The sequence below is a fragment of the Apus apus genome, chromosome 2 (genome assembly GCF_020740795.1).
Source record: "Apus apus isolate bApuApu2 chromosome 2, bApuApu2.pri.cur, whole genome shotgun sequence".
Lineage (NCBI taxonomy): Eukaryota > Metazoa > Chordata > Aves > Apodiformes > Apodidae > Apus > Apus apus.
In genome coordinates this window covers 43,376,241-43,391,706 of record NC_067283.1, presented here as the reverse complement: position 1 = coordinate 43,391,706, position 15,466 = coordinate 43,376,241, and the positions used below count along the sequence as shown (strand labels likewise).

General features: G+C 42.8%; 1 protein-coding gene across 2 annotated transcripts in view; it reads right to left on the bottom strand.

Annotated features, from left to right (window-relative positions):
- ANO10 (anoctamin 10) overlaps positions 1 to 12,887 on the bottom strand; it is a 127,651-nt gene extending 114,764 nt beyond the window's left edge. The window contains exons 1-7 of one of the 2 annotated variants that reach the window (XM_051610593.1): positions 12,794 to 12,887; positions 10,341 to 10,485; positions 8,864 to 9,016; positions 7,938 to 8,120; positions 6,131 to 6,265; positions 4,341 to 4,460; positions 1,129 to 1,698 (exon numbers count right to left, since the gene is read on the bottom strand). In XM_051610593.1, coding sequence (XP_051466553.1) covers positions 1,129 to 1,698; positions 4,341 to 4,460; positions 6,131 to 6,265; positions 7,938 to 8,120; positions 8,864 to 9,002 — 1,147 coding nt within the window. In that variant the 5' untranslated portion in view covers positions 9,003 to 9,016; positions 10,341 to 10,485; positions 12,794 to 12,887. The remainder of the gene's footprint in view (positions 1 to 1,128; positions 1,699 to 4,340; positions 4,461 to 6,130; positions 6,266 to 7,937; positions 8,121 to 8,863; positions 9,017 to 10,340; positions 10,486 to 12,793) is intronic. The other variant, XM_051610594.1, reaches the window with a different exon arrangement.
- Positions 12,888 to 15,466: the final 2,579 nt, after the last annotated feature.

Sequence of the window (15,466 nt, the reverse complement as noted above, 5' to 3'; positions counted from 1 at the left end):
AAAAGAAACAAAACAGGCAAATGAAACCTAGACATTAATTTAAAAGTAATTATTTAAATGAAATCCTTGAACAATCATAAATCAAGAAATTGCTAGCTTTTGCTATTGCTGCTGTCAAGTTGAATTTGCTGAGCAAATAATTTTGGCATGAATAAAAAAAAAAAAATTCCCACTTTGACACTGTTTTTTATTCTATCTTTGGCATCAACCTCCCTTTTGATTAATCCTTTTGAGGTTAATTTTCTGGGTCTTCAGCTTCCGTAACGTGAATGCTGTCCTATAAACGTATGCCATATTGTGTTACTCAAACCACTTAACTCCTCGTTAGCTTCATCTATTAACTTTGTCTGAAATTAACTGCAAAGGTCTATAGAAGTGCTAAAATTCCAAATAAACACTAACATTTCACTGTCCTTATGCTAGGACACAAAACATAGGCCCAAGGCCTAATCTGCTAAATAAGTCACATACACAGGGCAAAAAAGGCAATATGTTATAACGTTACTCCACTTCTGAGAGTGCCCAGAACAAAATCTTTTGATAGGGATGGAAAAATCTTAGTCTTCATTATAGATAGCATACAGAAACACTCTCATATGACATTCAGCTGGTGATTTTAGATTTTGTCCCACTATCTTAGTGCCTCTGCCCTCTGTGCAGATTTAGCAGTAGACTAACAGTATTCAACCAAACCAGATCGTGGGTGCAAGCTGCCACAACAGCCCCTCCTGCCATCCACTCCTTGAGCTGCCACCACCCTCATGATCTCACCTTGTCCCTCTTGCCATCACTGGAGCCAATATAGCCAGATAAAGACCTAATCAGGGAAGGGAGAGTTCTGCACGAAAGGCAGAGAGAGGCTGAGGAGGCAGGCAGGATAATCCCTTCTGAAGGCATGCTAGACTCAGACCAAATTAAAACAGACGTGAAACTGCAGTCTCAGGGCACCCAAAATAAATCTAAGAAGTTTAAATGGCCATCTCTTTTAAACCATAGTAAAAATCTAGCTCAGGAAATTTGTTTAGCATTCCACTGAACAAGAACTCACAGTAACATATTCTACAGAGAAACAAATTCTAAACATCAGGGATTCTAACTTTGAGGAAGAAGCAGCAACACATTTCTTACCCCACGATGTTAAGAATTCCGCAGCATACCGATAGATGCGGTTCATAATTTCAATCACAACAGCATATATGATGCTGGGTACAAACAGCATCAGGCTACTGAAGGTAGACTCGTTCTCTTCATAATAATCCAGAGCCCAGTTTTCCAAGTCAAAGTAAATCATCATCACATATAGTGAGAAGTAGAGGCAAAGGCACACAAATGGTAAGGACACCAGATAAATCCGTAGTTGTCGCTTAATACTTGAGTACACTGGTTCTTCCCTCCCAGTTACAGGATTGATACCAAGGACACCATGGAAGCCTGGTCTTGGTTCTTCAAACTGTCGCTTCATCAGCAGCGTTCCCCAGTGGTATGTCATGATGGCGCAAATCCTCTTCCAAACTTCTAGTATCACAGTGGACCACAGCAGATTGAATGTGGCAAACATCACATATTTGTCATAGTCTTCCCATGCAAACACATAATAAGGAATCCCAATGACAGCCATTGGAATCAAAGCAAATGTGAAGTACTCTAAGAAGCCAAAGTAGAGAGCAATGGTTTCGCCAAAGTAGCAGCGTATCTCATCTGCAGAGAAAAAGCAATCAGTTCAAACTACACTTTAAAGTAGATGCCAGTGCAATATCAAACTTGACTTCACATTTATCCCTTAGCCCAAGGTTTTTTTTCTAAATAACACAACAAATATTACTGCTTTTTAGTTCCTCTTTCTCCCATGTTCTAAAAACTCAAAGTTATTTCACTTTTTTTTTTTAATGTTATATGTATACACACAAACATATATCCATATATTCAGATGGCAGGGAAGTCAAATATCTAAATACTGTAACAATATCAGATATCTAGAGGGGGGAAAAAAACCCCCACAAAACCAACAAATCCTGAAACCCATTTTATCTTTGCTTGGAAGATCAGATTGCTTGTATGCCACTCCTATGTATTCACCAGCTTAACAAAATAGCCACGACATCATGACTTCTGAACTGACACCAAAAATGTACTCTCCATAACACACTAGCACATAAAAATCTCATGCACAACACCAGAATATTCTTAGGGCTTATGGTTTACAAAGCAGAAAAAATTCACAACTGCCAGCCAGGTAAGTCCCTGAAAGCAATAGAGGAAGGCAAACGGACAGAAGAACCAGCACTCCAACATGCATCTCAATCAAAAATTTATTAACAAGTAAGTTAAAATGTAGAAAATCAGCATCCTTTCACACTCCAAATACACAACATAAAAGGTATCCCTAAATTAGCAAATACATAACAGGGTTCCTGGGATTTACTTTGAAAATCTGTATGTATTCAAGGTCAGTCAAGAAACTCTCTCTCCTGCATAAACAAGATGAGCACACAATAAGACCCCTCACACAATACTCTGGAGGAAGGCATTATCAAGCTAGATCTTGAACTTCCTGTAGCTCAGGAAAAAATCACGAGCAACCGCAAGACCCAGAGAATCAGGCAAACTTCTAAATGTTTACTTTCTTAAAGTTAAGTTTACAGGTTTAGAATCCAGAACTTAACTTTCCACACGGCCAAACTAAAAATTATTTTTATTTTAAGCTTATTCAGTGTGTAAAATATACTCATTTATTAATGAAAAACTTATCCAACTGGTAAAAGAGCAATGGTCTCATCTCAAGACTCTATGCTAGTTGATCAATGTGCAAATGCTGAGCTTCTGAACAGTCCCCCAGCTCCAACTGGGAAACTATGACCAACGGCCTATATACAGAATTCCTGCAATCATACACACAACTCCTGCAGCCACAGGAAATAAAATAATAGAATCATAGAATCATCAAGGTTGGAAAAGACCTTTGAGATCATCAAGTCCAACCATCTGCCCTACAATCCTAACCACTCAACCATCTCCTGATTGTCTACCTGTTTTTTGAACACCTCCAGGGGCGGTGCTTCCACCACCTCCCTAGGCAGCCTGTTCCAATGCCTCACCACTCTTTCTGTGAAGAAATTTTTCCTAACATCCAATCTCAACCTCCTCTGGTGCAAGTTGACCCCCTTTCCTATTGCTAGTCATTAGGGAGAAGAGACCAACACCCACCTCACAGCCTCCTGTCAGGTAGTTGTAGAGAGCAATGAGGTCTCCTCTCAGCCTCCTCCAGGCTGAACAGCCCCAGCTCCCTCAGTCGCTCCTCACAAAACCTGTTCTCCAGACCCCTAATCACCCTAGTTGCCCTTCTCTGCACCCTCTCCAGCACCTCAATGTCCTTCCTATACTGCAGTGCCCAAAACTGCACAAAGTGCTCGAGGTGCAGCCTCACCAAGGCCAAGTAGAGGGGCAGGATCACCTCCCTGGTCCTGCTGGTCACTCTATTCCTGATGCAGGCCAGGATGGTGACCTTCTTGGCCACATGGGCATACTGCTGGCTCATGTTCAGCTGCCTGTCAATCAACATCCCCAGGTCCCTCTCTGCTCGGCAGCTCTCCAACCACTCCTCCCGAAGCCTGTAATGCTGCTGGGGGTTGTTGTGGCTGAAGGGCAGGACACAACATTTGGCCTCATTGAAACTCATGCAATTGGCCTTGGCCCATTGATCAAACCTGTCCAGATACCTCTGCAGAGCCTCCCTGCCCTCAAACAGACCAACAATTCCACCCAGCTTAGTGTTTTCAGCAAACTTACTAACGGTGCACTCTATCCCCTCATCCAAATCATCAATAAAGATGTTAAACAGGAATGGCCCTGTTTAAGAGAGACAGCAGCCTGCACACAGAGCGTTTCACTCCAAAACAGTTGCATTATGAGTCATTATAGCAAAAAACTATCTTACAGCTATCTTAGAATAGAAAAGAATTAAGAGACCTCAATGTGTCAACAAGTCTAGAAACGTGCATGCTTCTTTAACCAGAGCCTAAGCCAGTCTACTGTTTCCAAGACCAGTAAAAGCAAGGCTGGGTAAAACAAGGACTTAGGTTAACAATGGCCAAATAAATGTTTGAGGTAATGTTAGAGAAGGTGAACTGCAGTGGGTTCACTGGGGATATGAAAAGCTAAACTCTTAGTGAAACAACAGACTTCCTGGTATTATACTTACCTTCTGCACAGAAGTTTCACTTCTATAGAGGCTACATGCTGGAGAAGACAGAAAGAACCCTTGGTCTTCTTCACACAAACTGCAGAGAAAACTTCCCCAGAAGAAACCGTGCACTTTATTTGTAGTAGAATTGTTCACGTACCTAAAGGTTGATAGCCAACTTTCACTCGGCCATACCAGCTGTGACGGAGCTTTTTCAACTCTTCTCTATCATGCAGTGGGAAAATCTGAACTAGAATACCACTGGTCAATAATCTTCTCACTAAAATAATAATAATAATAATAATAATAATAATAATAATAATAATAATAATAATAATAATAATAATAATAATAATAATAATAATAATAATAATAATGAGGTACCTAGTACTCCTTCAAAGGACACTGAAACAGATAGAAGTAAACAGGCTACACTGTACTTAGCAAGCCTGAAGTTTATTCAAAATAAATCAAGCATTTAAATCCTAAAAACAAATTGTCTGCATGTTAGTTAAAAATTATTGGTTATAGAGAGCAGTTCTACCTATTCCTACAAAGACTGTGCTGTCCACTTAAAGAGTGACCTTTTTACGTCTAGTAACTATTCCATAGCTTTGCAATCTAATCGGTAGCAGCTTGAATAAAAAAAAAAAAAAAAAAGTGCTAAGGTTAGAAGTGAAATGCCATGTGTAGATTTGTGGGGAATTTTGTTGTCTGGCACTTGCATTTGAGCAAAGAAAAGCATAAAAAAAAAATCAAACTGACATAGTAAAAACAAAACACTAAACTGAAGAACCATTGTTGCATTAATTATGGGAAAGATACTAAAAACATTTTTGAATTGTCCATTTACACTAATTTGTAAATTACAACACATCTTCATTGCAAAAAACCCCAAATATTCCAGAATTTGTATTTAACTTTGCTATGGAAAGCAATACTACCTGTGTGGATAAACAAGTAACAAACTGCTCTGAAAGTTAATACTATAGAAACATTAAGAAAGAAAATAAATTCAGAAACAGAAGAGGGGAGGCACTGGAAGTTTTGTGATAATTTTTTACCATTTCCCATCAGTGTCCACTTAGCATAACCAAAAAAATATCTTAGCTATATGAAAAAATCACCAGTGTAAACTGATCAGACATCTACATTTATTTACATTGCTTGAACCACTGATATGCACCAACACTAAAGAATAAAGACACTGTCACTAGAAGGACATACAAACACTATGATCAATTCTCTGAAGAAACTGTCTCATCTCTACTAATGAACTAGCTCCAGCTACCACAAAAACAGCACTAGCTCTCATTGCTTCTTTCTCCCATGAAAAGGAAGAGTTCTTGAAGCAAAGAAGAAGATAAATTAAATAAAATTAACTTCCTTCGTATTTTTAAATTTACGGCTCTGGAACAGTGCATTATGTATTTAAAAAAAACAAAACACACACAAATATTTTTCATACTAAATATAAAAATAATGGATGACATGAACATACGTGTAAATTATCCCACTGAAAAGAATATAAGGCCAGACTTTCAGCCTCACAGAAAGACTCAGGATGGAAGGCCCTCTGGGAGTCATCTGGTCCAACTTCCTGCTCGAACTAGGTCCAGCTTAAATCAGGCTGCTCAGAGCCTCGTCTAATGAAGACCTAAAAGTCTCCCAAGACAGAGCTACCACAATCTCTCTAAAAACCTGTTCCAATATTTGATTACCCTCATTGTGAAAAACATATTCTCAATATCTATTCAGAATTTCTCTTGTTGCACTGTGCATTCATTGTCTCTTGTCCTATCACCATGGACCAGTGAAAAGACAAAGTTGATTTAAAACAGTGGGACTTTAATGTCTGAAGGATTTCTCTTCACTGCAGGAAAATTAAGTTTTTTCCATCATGAACACCATCAACACAATGAGTTACAGGCAACAAACTATATTGCTTACCAATTGACTTTCCTGGATAAAGTTTTGCCTGAGGATATCCAGGGATCATTTTTTCATCCTTAGCTCTCAAATTTTCGAGTTCATGTTTGATGATATACTGACATTCTGCCATTGTAAGGAAATTGTGATTATCATCTAAACAAAAAAGAATGTAGGATGAAAGTGTGCAGCGCAGGAAGACTACAAGTAACTATCAAAACTTACCAGAATAAGAAAATACATATATATATAAATTGTGTGACAATTAATGCCACCAACATACAGTAGCAAGAACTCCCCTTTTTAAAATAAACATCTTAGGAAGCAGTTTACTCTAACTGGCACATATTGCTCACTGCATTTTTGAGCACCTAGGTGAAATAAGAAATGAAACCACTCAAGAGACCAAGACACTTACGAAGTACTGTTTGACAGAGGCTGAGATAGTACACGAACCAGTGCTGCATACTCTTGCCCTGATGAAAGACTTCACTTTGGCATCCACCCTTTGCCAATATTAGAATTCCTACAGCTCCTTCTGCCTTAGAGTTCCAGAACTATTTTCATAATGAAACTTAGTAAGACATCAGGACAAATCTCCTTTTCTGTAAGCATTTAGGCCAAATATCACAGTATCTTGCTATTTATTAGCCATACAACATAATGATAAGCCATTTGACACAATTAGTTGTGGCAAAAATACAGAAATAAGGTAAACCAATATAACATGTTCCAAAAAAAAAAAAAATCCCAGATTTTGAAGAGCTGCAACAAAAAACCTATTATCAACCCCATCAACTTATAATCAAGGAAACAGAATCTGGTTTTCTTGAGATAACAGCTAGTTGGTTATTCTTGTTCCCCCTTAGGAATAAGGACTATAGGGATGGCCCTAAATACACTATGTAAGAAGCTAAACCAGCAACAAATCTCTAACACAACAAGTAGGAATATCAGGACGACAACACAGGCCACAGGGTTTATTTAAAAAATGACACATTTTTCACCTTGTCTAAGCATGGTCAACTCTTTTATCCCCTAATCATCTCTGAACAAATTATGTTAGTGTTTTAAAAAAGACAAGGAAATACAGCAAGACACAGCAGTTGGAATTCCAGCTGCTACTAAAGAATCTGTTAGCAATGACAGTCAGGTTCGCATTAAGAATGTAAACACACGACAGAAATAGAAATGGCACCTTTGCAACTGACAGTTCTTCTCAAGGCTTCCTAATTTCAGGAAAGCAAGGTCACAAAAGAAAAGACACTGCGACAGTTATTGAACAGAGCGGCAATGTTGAATAAACTGGCATCAAACAAACAACAATACTCAGCTTTGTTACTGGTTCAGCAGATTCAAGAACCTTCATATTGAAAATGTGGTAAAACGCATCACTGAAACAGGCGCATGAAAAGTATTATCAAGACAAAAGATAATGAGCCTCAAAACTGTCTCACAGGTGTTGATATGAAATTAAATTGCTATGTTAATTCATAACATTGGTTGTTAATCCTGCATTCATGTTTATCAACAATTTTATCTTGTCTCATTTCGAACAAAAATCTCTCCAAGAAAATCTGCCATACTTGGAGCACATAAAAGTATAAAGGAAAGCACAAACAAAAAGTGAAAGAAAAAAATTAACTTAATTATATGTGTTGAATTTCCAGAGGTAAAAATGTGTATTTTTTCATAGCTTGTTCTTCCTATTTATGTTCACTGTTAACCATTCTGAGGAATAGAAAGACCATGAAAGATTTAACAGTGTAATTGCTCATAATCTTCAGCTACAGCTTTGCAATGACAGAAAAGCTCTAAAATAGCTTACCTGCAAAATCTTTGAAAGTTTTTCTACTGCTGTATGTAAAAGTTCTCATTGAATTATCATTACATTCCTTCACCAAACCCACAGTTTCAGCTCCCAGCAACAGCCTTAAGTGGGAAGCTCCAACCAGATAAATATTTTCATCTCCATTTTCCATGGCCAATGGTTTTACCAGCAGTTGTGCACCTTTAAGGAAAGGTTAAAAAAAAGGAAGAGAGTACATAAAGACACTAGTATTTTAGCATGCATCATATTGGACCTAGTTATCAGGAGCACTGAAGCTGTATCTTTTTAAGGGCACAAAGAATTAAGGCTTCAACAGAAGCTGGTGGGTGTGTGGTGCTCAGAATCTTGCAGGGTCACTCCCTGATTTAGCCCTGTTTCTGTGGAAGTGCTCACAGTGAACTGGAACAAGATGGAAAGTGTGGATTTACTCCCATCATGCTCAAGTCACCTAAGCAACCAGTGCTTTGGTAAACAGTCCCACTTGTTTTAAGGAAAACAGACTTTTAAAAACAGAAACATCTCTGACTTATCTGAAACACTGTATTTGTAAGAGCCTACAGGCTAGCAAAAATATAATTACAAGCCAACATGAATTTATCAAATGGAAATTGCTTCCTGCTAACTTGAATTTTGTTCTACAACATAGTACCAAGTCTTGTGGACAGGACATTAGATGTGATGCATTTGCATTTTGACAAGGCTCACAACATTATCATAAGCAACAAAAGAAATATGCCCTAGACAATTACTATGAAAACCGGTATCAAAACTACACAGAAGGAGAGGTTATCAGGGTTTCACCATGAAAATGGAAGGATTCATGAGTTCAACAAATCACCTGAAAACTAATGTCTGTATGTCTTCATATTATACCGACAGCCAATGTGATTTCAAAGTGTTGCAGAAGACGATACTGTACTCACCTCCATTCGCTTTTTTGTCCACAATTCGCTTGGTGAACCATTTTATGGTTTCCTCTTTGGTGCCTTTTGCAAGCTCAATTACTACCAGAGGCCTGAAGTTAGCCTCAAAAGTATCCAAGAAAGACCAGCTCTCCGCCATCTTTTGAGAGCTTGCTAAGTAAAAAAAAACAAAACAAAAACGCCAATGTTGAAAAAATATTTTGCATCAACCTCAAAGACACAAAACTTTACTATAGTGAGTTAACGTGTCTGTGCCTCGCAAAGTGGGAATTGCCCATTTCTGTGGACCTACTGAAAAGAAGAGCTTGAGTCACCTCTCCCACTGTCATTTGGGAAGATGGTAGCAGGCTTCAGTGGCATTTATGTCCTACTCTGTAAGTAGGGAAATTGTTGTTGCTATGTATCAAAGCAGTAGTGATGAGAAAGCAAATAAATACATAAAACCAAAGGAGAAACTAACATCAAAAGCAACAGATTGCAACTTCCTACAGAGTATTTATTCAGCAAATGAAAATACTGAGAAGAGGAAGCTTCAGGGAGACCTTATTGCAATGTTCCAGTACTTAAAGGGTGGCTACCAAAAGGATGGAGATTCCCTATTCACAAGGAGTCCCATGGAAACAACAAGGGGTAGTGGGCACAAGTTGCTCCCCAAGGAGATTCTGATTGGACACAAGAGGTAAATTTTTCACCAGGAGGACAGTCAAGCATTGGCGTAGTCTCCCAAGGGAAGTGGTGGATTCCCCCACATCAGACAGTTTTAAGTCTCAGCTTGACAAGGTGCTGACCCATGTCATATAAACTATAGTAGTACCTAGAAAGGTTGGACCAGATGATCCTTGAGGTCCCTTCCAACCTGGCATTCTATGATTCTATGATTAACAGGGAGGAACACTAATCAAACAGATATCTAAAACCAGTAAGTTTATCCTGTTAAGAGTGTGCAGACACATTATACATTTAAGGAGGAACCTTCTCAGTTAATCTGGTGAAGCTTTAACCATATTGAGGAAATTCATACCACCTTGGGTAGGTGAGCAGGACACCTATCATATAGATAAGCGAACTATGAACAAAGCATTTAAATGACTTGTTGAAAGATATAAACTAAGTGTTCGGTGACAAAGTCCAGCTGCAAAGTGATGAGCATCAGCATAACTTTATATGTAAATAGTCCAAATGACCTAAGAGTCATAGAATCACTTATGTTGGAAATGACCTTTAAGAACACTGAGTCCAGACACTAACCTAACACTGCCAAGTCCACCACTACACCATGGCCCTAAGCACCACATCTGCACATCTTTTAAATACCTCCAAGGTCAACCACATCCCTGGGCAGCCTGTTCCAGTGCCTGACAAGCCTTTTGGTGAAGATGTTTTTACTAATATCCAGTCTAAACCTCCCTTGACACAAGTTGAAGGCCATTTGCTTTCATCTATCACGTGTTACTTGGAAGAAGAGACCAATACCCACCTCGCTACAGCCTCCTTTCAGGTACCTGTAGAGAGCAACAAGGTCTCCTCTCAGGCTCCTTTTCTGCAGGTTAACTAAACAGTTCCCTCAGCCACTCCTGGTAGGTCTTGTTGACACTGTGCCTTCAATGTTTATATACACGGTTCTACAGATAGAATATCATGCCTCATAAAGCAACTTAGAGGTGTTGATATAAAAAGATACATCTGGTAAAGAACCTAACCAGTTTTTTTTAAAAGTAATTAAAACAAACAAAAAACTATCATAGACTGAACTTACTGAATTTAAAAGTGAAGGGAAAACTTAGGTTTTGGGATTTTTTTTGCTATTAACTTCACTGAAGAATGGATTTTACCCACTGTCTTCAAGCAGTTTTACCTCTTCTGTTCAAAGACTGAAATTAGTTTCTAAGTAGTTGCTCTAAGGATGCAGTTCAGCTTTTATGTGTTATACTTGTGTGATTCACAGAGAAATCACAATCTCGTGTTTCATATAAATTATCCTAAAAAATACTGTGATACTGGAAACATATACATATCATAATAAATCTATTTGCTACTGACAGAGCAAAAAAGATTTCAGGCCAAATTTCAATGGAGTCTTCAGTTAGTTTCACTTGCCAGTTCATAGGCATGCAATTCTGCAGTATTTGGATTTACAGCTGAGAATTCAAATATACTTTTTTCTAAAATAAATACACAAGATTAATAAAGTATTTAAAAACATTTTAGATGAACAAGCAGCATGAATCAGACAAAATTATCAGGAACTACGCACTGTAACTGTCATTGCCAATGATTGACTACACTGTCTTGTTAAGTCACTCTGCTTTACTGAATGACTTTTCATAATCAGTTTTATGTTTTTAAAAAAGATACTGCCTGTCACATTGTGCATATTGCCACTTCCATGGAATTTAAAAAAAAAATAGTTATTGCTAATTATCTAAAGTGACAGACAGTGTCTTCATTCAACCAGCTGAATGACCCCTCCCCACCCAAGAAAAGAAATTAGGAAAACAAAAGAAGGGTCCAAAAAACCCACCAAAAAAAAAACAACAATAAAAAACCTAATATCAATACTAACACGGATACAAAGTACACGACATTATGCTTGGGCCAGGCAGCGTCTGCCAGCTGCAGGCTCCCAGGGCAGCTGGGATGTCAAACCCTGCGAGGCCACAGCTCCACTGAAAGCGTGACAGCCACAACCAACGGGAGAGCAGGCCTTGGCAGCGGGACAGGAGCGACCCTCCAGGGACGGCAGCCGCCGAGGAGGGAGATGCCTCCCCAGGGAACTTCCAATATATAGTGAGAATTTTATTTACGGTACGGAATAGCTGTGTTGGCCAGCCTGGGTCAGCTGCCCTGGCCAATGAGCCTCCCAGCTTCAGCACCTGCACGACTCCCAAGGGCTACAGGCCCCGATCCCTGCGGGAACCCACGCACCAGGGCTGTGGCCGCAGACTAAAACCAAGTGTCCTATCAACTTTGTGCCCACCAAACCGGGTGCTGGGCTTCTCAAAAACGTAGCTTTTCTGAGCAGAAAATTGCTTCTACGACTCTTAACACAGCGAAACCAGAACATTCAGTGACCTCCCGAAACAGACTGTGTGAAAAGCTCATTACTCGGAAAACCTGGCTCCTGCCATTTATTCAGGATCCTTGCGCTTGCCGCTCCAGTTAAGATTTGCTGTTTTCAGGCTTATTACTTCTGAAGACGAGGAGACGGCGGAAGCATCCCTCCAGCTTCCCCGCACCACGGAGCAGGAAGCCTTAACGCCTCGCTCGGACTCCCCGGGACGGAACTCGGCCTCTTCCTCCCTATCTATGCCCAACGGAACGGACACCCAAGGAAAAACGCCTTCCCTGTCCCCGCGGCCACGAAGCCAGGGGACGGCCGCCCGGGGCGGTCTCCCAGCCCTCAGGGAGGAGGCAGCCGGAGACTCCTGCCGAAGGGCGGCCCGCACGGTGGCCGCGCGGCCCCGCCACCAGCCCGGCGCTGCGGGACGCAACCGGAGGGGGCCGGTAGCACAGCCCTGCTGCGCCTCGCCCTCCGCTTGCGGGACCCGGCCGTCCCGCCGGGTGACCCGCCCGCTGCCGCCGGGCCCCTGCCCCCCCACCACGCCGCCGCCCCGGGGCCCGAGCGGTGCTGGCGCCGGCGGGGGGCGGGGCGGGCACCGCTGCGGCGGGCACCGCGCCGGTAACGGGCCCTGCCCCCGCAGCCCAGCCGCTTCCAGGCCCGGCCTACAGCCCCCCCCGCCCCGGGGCCCGGCCCCCCTTCACCGCCGGGCGAACACGCGTGTGCGTGAGGGGCAGCCCAGCGCTGCCACGGCGGGGAAGGCCGGGGGGGGGGCGGGCAAGGGGGAGGCTCCTCCCCTGACGGCGGCGGCGGCGCAAGGCGGCGAGAGCCCCTTCCCAGCGGGTGCCGGCCGCCCCCTCCCCCCCACTCACCGCCAGCTGCCGGCTCCACATCCGCGGGGCGGGCTGCGGGGCGGGCTGCGGGCTCTGCCGGGGCGGGCAGCGGGGCGGGCAGCGGGCTCTGCCGGGGCGCCCCAACGTGGCGCCGCCCACAGGCCACGCCTGGCCACGCCCCCGCGCGTAGTCCCGCCCCCAGCCCCGCCCCCGCCGCCGGGTCTCGTCTCCCATTGGCCGGAGGCGGCGCTGCCCCGCCCCGTCCGCCAGCCCGCGGGAAGAGCGCGGGAGGCCTGAGGCGGGGGAGGCGTGAGGCGCCCGGGAGGCCTTGGGTCCGTGCTGGGTCGTGAGCTCCCTCTGCGTATTCTTCTGTTTGTTTGGGGGCTTCTTTGCACCTTTCCCTTCCGGTGCTGTCTCCTGTCGGGCCAGTTCTCCTTCTAGAGCTTGAGCTGAAGTCCCTGCACGTCAGCTGGGTTGGTTTTATGCCTAAGCGCTGTGTCCTGCAGGCAAAAGGAGGTGCTTTTGCGTTTGGATGCCAAGATTTTCAAAGAGAATATAGTCCCACATTTGTAGCTGAGAAGGGCAAAGTGAGTAGGGATGGCAGATGCAGAGGCTGCCTAGCAAACCACACGGCCCTGCTGGGCCTGTGGTAGCTCTCTTAAACCATGTCCTCCCAATATTTGGTGTTCTGGGCAACAGTGGGGCCTTCAGCGTTTCTTGCAGGTTAGGCAGACCCGCAGATGTGAGCCGTGCATAGAGATCTAGAGCGATTACAGAAGCTGCTCCTCACTGTTTGGAAGGTGCCAGCTGGGAGCTGCACAGTTTGCCTCTGTGGTTTATGCCACGTCGGCACACACCACGTTGCCTTACAGCAAGTGGCTCTGAGCTACCAAGAGCTAGTTTATAACAGCTTACCAGCTGAGACCTGTGTAAACCCGCTGGCTGCAAGGCAGCTTCATTGTGGCTTATCCGTTGGAACTGGGGACTGACGGCAGAAAAAAGCCCCTGGTGTGAGAGGATTTTTTAGAGCCAACGTATAGGCCCCATACAGAACAAAACAACTGCCAGAGGGTAAGCTTCATCTTTCCTCTAGCATATAGTTATTATTCAACATGCATTTTTTTCGCCGTATTTGGAAATACATACGGATTTAAAATTTGTGGAAAATTTGGTTTGTATTCCATAGCCAGTAAAAAAATACCAGTTTCTGGTGATTTTTTTCTGTTACTTATAGCTGTCATGGTCCACTCCTTGGTGGAGCCATGATGATTCGTTTCAGCTGTGATCCCGAAGTGCAAAAATGAAATGGCAACAAGCCCAGGGAGTTAAGTTATCTACACACAATGACTTTATTGGCCTTGCCCGTAATGCAGCATGTGATAGAAAGGAAGAAAAATAGGAAAGATGAGGTAAAAAGGGGGGGAAAGAGGATAGTAGCTACCACCACAGGTCCAAACACGTCCATATGGTCCCGAATCCAGAAGGCATTCTGCTGCTGCTTCTTTGATCATCGTGATCTCTCGGTGGGGAAGATCTTAAAAATTCAGTTACTAAGGAACCATCTTTTATCCTGGGTAGCACACCTTGCTCATCCTTAGACCCACCTCCACTCCACCTCTGTCCTGTGGAAATGTGCCAACCTCCACCTGTCTGGAATGAGGCTTCCAGGCATGCCCAGGGAGGAGCGTCTGAGGCATGGCCAGCTTTGGAGGCGGGTAGCTTCTTACCAGGAGGTGTGTTTTTGTTTTATAATAACATTATAATAAGGAAAGTTCAACTGAGGCTTCATCGGTGTTGGCACAGCAAGTGTGATCCATCTTCCTGGACAGCAGTTCTTCCCTTTGCTGGTCCAGTAGAATAGACCTGTACCAGGCACCGGCACTATCCGTACCTCAGTCTGTTCTCCATGGTTTCTGCATCTGCAAGCCAGTTCAGCAAGCCACTGCAAACTCATGTTGAGATGTTAGTCCAGATTTTGGGTTCTAGTCACTGATGACAATGTTGAGACAATACCAACCTTCTGTTCGACTCTTACAACAGCCAATGAAGCAGGCACCCCAGAAAATGGAGATATGTAAATACTTGAAATTCATGCACTACAGACTGCAGTAGAGACTAGCAGACAGACACAGTCTGTATCAGCTAGTTTGGGCAGAATGTATCAGTCAGACTTCTTAAAATGTGTCTCAGTCTTGTCCCGCTCCCAGTGGCCTAACCATATAGTTATTCAGCACTGAGTATTTCTGACTGTGAAAACTCTCACTTCCTGAAGAGATAAACGTGGCAATAACAGACATGAGGTTAACACACGATGGTTTTTTTGACACACTTTATTCTTGTGTTTTGCATGTTGCAAGTCTCCACTTCCAATGTATCTCCTAACTAGCCACAATATCTTCATAGGCTTTGGTCTCTGTCTTTTAGGAGCCCCGGGGCTGACATCTTCATTCTGCCAGTGGTTTACAAAAAATCCTTTTGAAACAATCTCTGACACCTTCATCACTTCTGAGCTTTCAGTGGGGACTTGTCATTATCCAATTACTTTGGCTCTCTGCATAAAGCCATTCAAGATCAATGTCTTTTCTGGTATCAAATTAATTGTTGTACTGCAGAGGGTCATTGAATGTCAATATTCCTTGATGGGACTGTCATATTTCCCCAATGTCATCTATCCACTAGGTGTCACATTCTTGCTATGCAATGAATTCTTAA